Source organism: Gossypium raimondii, chromosome 2, assembly GCF_025698545.1.
Source record: "Gossypium raimondii isolate GPD5lz chromosome 2, ASM2569854v1, whole genome shotgun sequence".
In the NCBI taxonomy this organism is placed as follows: domain Eukaryota; kingdom Viridiplantae; phylum Streptophyta; class Magnoliopsida; order Malvales; family Malvaceae; genus Gossypium; species Gossypium raimondii.
In genome coordinates this window covers 34,886,091-34,891,069 of record NC_068566.1, presented here as the reverse complement: position 1 = coordinate 34,891,069, position 4,979 = coordinate 34,886,091, and the positions used below count along the sequence as shown (strand labels likewise).

The window sequence follows — 4,979 nt, the reverse complement described above, 5'->3', positions numbered from 1 at the left end:
AATTTTCATTTTCATATTATAATTTTTAGATAATTTTTATAAGTTTGTATCTACATTTATCCAAATTCATTTTAAATGTATATTTATAGTAATTTTATTTTTTAAAAATTTTAATATATGTTGATATGACATATTAGTATTTCCATAACTTTTATGAACCATGACATTGTATATTAACAATTGAATCGATTAATAATAGTTTTCGTCAAAAATTATAATTGATTTTTTTATTATTAAAGTTGAATTAAATGCAATTTTCTCTCACAACTTAATTAATTTTTGATTTTTATATTTATTTTACTATTTATATTTGACATTATGTCATATCTCAAATAAGTTCTCTTATAGTAGAATTCATCTTATCATTACATCTTGATTTTCTAAGAAGATAATTTTAATTCCTCGTGCCTAAAAAACATAGAAAAATAAAAAATAGCTTAAAATTTAAATCTAATTAATTAAATGAAATACTTCTCAAGATCGGCCATTTTTACGTCCCTTATTCTAACAAACCAAAGAAAAGAAAATGAGAGCTTGAAGATCTATTTTTTCTCTCTTCAGTTGAAGGCAAAAGCTAAACAATGGGGTGCTCATTTTCTGGTTTGAATGCATTGTACGATGCCGTTAATGGCGGAGGGGACGTTTGGATCAACGAGAACAGGTTCAAGATCGTGAGGCAGCTCGGTGAAGGTGGGTTCGCCTACGTTTACCTGGTGAAGGAAGTCGTATCCGATTCCTCTTCAGCTTTGGCCAGTGGCTTAGCCAAAAAAGTCAAGGACCCTTCACATCTCTCTGGTTCGTTCTCTTTCAAAAATACCTCCTTTTAATCTTTTTAAGGATTTTATAATTTGTTTTTGATCTGGGTGTTCCTTTAAATCTTAATTGGTGATTGCTTTCAGTTCCTATATTTAGTTTGAATCTTCTCTTCAGCTATATGTTTTTCTTGATTTTGTCATCTTATTGTGACTAGATGTCTGGATTCTTTACATTCTAGTTTCTTTGATTGAAGTTTGGTGATCTTATATGGAATGAAGTCTTTTGTCAACGGAATATTGAAGCCATATATGGTATTTCATGATCTTTTATGGTTTTGTTTTGGTTTATCGATTAGATTAGACTATGGATCTGAAATTATCCTCATTTTTCTTCTATACCTCAATATTAATCTGATGATCTCATAAATTTGGATCGTAATTCATGTTGGGTAAAACAAAGTGGAATTTTCTATGATTATCACATTCCTAATGGAGTTATAGAACTAAAATGATGGATCAGTTGAGTATTTGATCTCACAGTTTCTGTTGTAAGAACTAGGACATTTGGCTCAGAATTTTGTACTTAATATGGAATTGTCGTGTCTTTGATACATGATGGTTTCACTTATTGCCCATCAGATTCCAGATTTATGCATTTTCCTTTTCATATTCTGGAGTTACTTCTCAAATGGATCTGGTAATATTTCTTTGTTTGGGAAATTTCAAGGACGGTGACCTCTGTTATGCCATTTGCTGGATACCTTATTTTAGAATTGTGTATTCATGGGATCAATGTAAAGTTAAATTGGTTTTAGAACTAACATAACTTGGGTTGCATTTGCAGATGATAGAACTTATGCAATTAAGAAAGTTCTCATTCAGAATAATGAGCAGTTGGATTTGGTTCGAGAGGAGATCCGTGTTTCATCCTTGTTTAGTCATCCTAACCTGCTTCCGCTTCTTGATCACTCTATCATTTCTGTTAAGGTAATCACGCAGATCTCTTATTTTGATTAATCTTAAAATCTGTTACATTCATCTTAAATGTTTCTGAAGCTTATTTACCCATAAAATAATGGAAACTTTTTTTCAAGATTCCTGTGTGTTCGCTTCATGGCTTTTCTTTCAAGTTACTTTTCATGTGATTGTATTTGTCTAAAACATTATGATTTCATTGGCTAGCCTACACAAGAAGGATCATGGAATCATGAAGCGTATTTACTATTTCCTGTTCATTTGGATGGAACGTTACTGGACAATTCCAAAGCTATGACCTCTAGAAAGGAATTCTTTTCTGCCTCAGATGTCCTTCAAATATTTCGGCAGGTGAGTAAAACAATCTTATCTTTTTGCACTATTTGATGCCATTCCTTTTGTAGTTCACTTTTAAGGGCTTCAAATAATTTTCTTATTTATGTGGCACTTGTTATCAATGGATCTGATGCATATCTTTATGCTTCAACATGTGGCTTCGACATTCCAATGTGATGTGGTTTAGGAGGAAAACAACAGTAAATTAGAAGAATTAGGACCAGAAAATGAGTCGAAAGAAGTTGGAACTCTAGAAAACATTGGACTATAGAAAACTTCTAGCTTTTTTATATTAGTTCAAAGAAAATATTAATGTTATTGCTGTAACATATTTATAATAGATTTTCTTGCAAGTAAAGTTACTAGGCTTTCCTGCAAATAAAGTTTTATGCTTAATCCTGGATTTAAACCCTAAAGAAAACTAATAACGTAACAGTCTATAATATATCTAATACTTAAAATAACTATTACAAAATAAAACTAAAATAATAAAATATTAAGAATAAAGCACCAGCGTTACTATGTTTTCTCTTTTTGTGTACTAGAATTAGTGTTTTCCATTTTTGGGTTCATTAATGTCAGAACTGATTAGAAATGTCTGTAAGCATTTTGACTGGACCGCATTGTTTCTGCAGCTGTGTGCAGGACTTAAGCATATGCACAATCTTGGGCCTCCATATGCACATAATGATGTCAAGCCTGGTAATGTTCTTTTATCCCATAGAAAAGGAAAATGCCCTCTTGCTATATTGATGGATTTTGGGAGTGCTCGTCCTGCAAGGAAGCAAATTCGATCTCGTTCTGAGGCACTACAACTTCAGGTGCTTATTTCTCCATTATATTTCTTCAGTGCTTAAAAGTCTTCTAATATTTCTGTTCTCTAGAACTTTCTCATCTTTGCCGGAAAATAACTGTTCCTTTAATCTGTATGCTTGATGTTCTACCAACAAACACATATATACGATTAAACACAAAAAAGCGACATATAAATACATAATTAGATTATTTTCATCTTCGTAAAATATGTTAAAAGATATTTTTTCTTGATATTAAATGCAATAATAATCCATATGTAGGAATGGGCATCTGAGCACTGTTCAGCACCTTTCCGAGCCCCTGAGTTGTGGGATTGCCCAAGTGATGCAGATATTGACGAGAGAACTGATATTTGGTCGTTGGGTTGCACATTATTTGCAATAATGTAAGGATTAATACTTATTCACTTACGTATACAGTGTTAGGTTTCATACGGTTAACCTTTTCTCTTGCATTCTCATTTCATCGTTCATCATGTTCTTGTCAAAAAATATAGTAAACAAAGTGTTCAGGTAATACTTATAGCTGGAATATTTTTATTGGTTTCCTTCTGACTTAATCGAAGTTCATTTTAAGTATTCGATGTGAAAGTCCTCTGATGGTAAAAACATAGTGGCCATAATTTCATTAAGTTTTCTATTGGTTTTGGCATGAAGAGTGATGATTATATCCAACCTAATTGATTGAGATTTGGCTGTTGGCAAGTGGTTGTGCCCCAAAATGACTTATCTGTTTTCACACCAAGTAAGCATAACTGCATGATACAACACACGCACAAAAAAAAAAAAAAAGGAGGAACACATTATGTGCTTTAATAAAAGTGACCTTGTGAAAATATTAGTCCTGGAAAAAGTTGACTAGAATCAAAGTAGTAATGCCATTGTTGCATATCTAAAGTTTTGCCATGACATCTTTTACTTGCATCTCTAGACAATAAAATCAATTGTAACGTGCATACAATCCATTCATATAAGCTCATTTATTAGAACTTGATGCGTTATAATGTTAATTATTAGTTGGTAACTTAATGACATGTGATGCCAATGAATTTGACAATATTGTAAGCAGTAGAATTACAGAAGTGTGGGTATACTCTGTTGTTTTCTGATGCTAATTCGATAAAACTCTCCCATTTTGGGGTTTCATATCCTACATAAAATGTCTTTGAATGAACTTGTTTTGGAGTTTCATGTGTCTGGCATGCACTGTCCCTCTTTATACCTTGATGAATACATTGTAATGCTGTTATCCTCTGGGTGAACCTTTTCAGTTTTATTTATCTTGTTAGGTAATTGATTTTCATTTGTTGTAGGTATGGGGTATCCCCTTTCGAGTATGCACTTGGAGAATCAGGAGGAAGCCTGCAATTGGCTATTATAAATGCACAGATTAAGTGGCCAGCTGGACCTAAACAACCATATCCAGAAGAATTTCACCATTTTGTGACTTGGATGCTTCAGCCACAACCTGCTCTTCGCCCTTGCATAGATGATATTATATATCATGTTGACAAGTTGGTCACAAAGTTTTCACAGTGATATCATATGAGGTAAGAAGGAAAGGGCGTTCAACCAGTGACGTGAAAGTTGACCAATGCACATTCTAGCAACTTGCATCATGGATATCATTTACTTCATAAGTGAAAAGCGTCCATGAAAGCAATGACAGTTCCTTAGTAAAACTCTCGCATAGATTATTGTTTTCGGTGAAGTTGTGCACTAATTCATTTTTCATAATTATTTAACTTCATGATCTGTAGTTTGTTGAAATACAGATCTGTCTCTGAATCCCTGATTCAATTTTATAGGAAAGCCTCAATAATTTTTGTTATCATTCAGTTCATATTCCAGGTAACTCTTTTTTTTTTGTTGCAGACCTACTTGAAGTTAATATGCCTGTTTCAAGATTTTCTTATCTGTTATTTGTTCTGTAAAAAGTTTGAAGTATTGACTAATGTTGCTTGGACTTTTCGTTCTTTAATTACCAATGTAGACACATGATAATTAGGATATTATCCTCTAAAGATCTTTTAAATATAACATCCTTTCAAATACAAGTAACATAAATTTGAACTGGTCCAAAGTCCAAGCTAGTGTG

The 4,979-nt window shown here is 32.4% G+C and overlaps 1 protein-coding gene across 1 annotated transcript; it reads left to right on the top strand.

Annotated features, from left to right (window-relative positions):
- Positions 1-486: 486 nt before the first annotated feature.
- On the top strand, positions 487-4,712 carry LOC105788502 (uncharacterized). The gene is made up of 6 exons (XM_012615429.2): positions 487-795; positions 1,600-1,742; positions 1,938-2,081; positions 2,702-2,887; positions 3,143-3,267; positions 4,195-4,712. Exons 1-6 carry the CDS (start codon positions 582-584, stop codon positions 4,418-4,420), a joined length of 1,038 nt encoding a protein of 345 aa, XP_012470883.1. The 5' UTR covers positions 487-581; the 3' UTR covers positions 4,421-4,712.
- The last annotated feature ends 267 nt before the right edge of the window (positions 4,713-4,979 follow it).

Excerpts from the sequence above, each read along its gene's own strand:
- LOC105788502 (XM_012615429.2), top strand. The coding sequence starts at position 582 with ATGGGGTGCTCATTTTCTGGTTTGAATGCATTGTACGATGCCGTTAAT. Across the intron at positions 796-1,599 it reads GGACCCTTCACATCTCTCTG|ATGATAGAACTTATGCAATT; the intron begins GTTCGTTCTCTT and ends TTGCATTTGCAG. Across the intron at positions 2,082-2,701 it reads TCCTTCAAATATTTCGGCAG|CTGTGTGCAGGACTTAAGCA; the intron begins GTGAGTAAAACA and ends TTGTTTCTGCAG.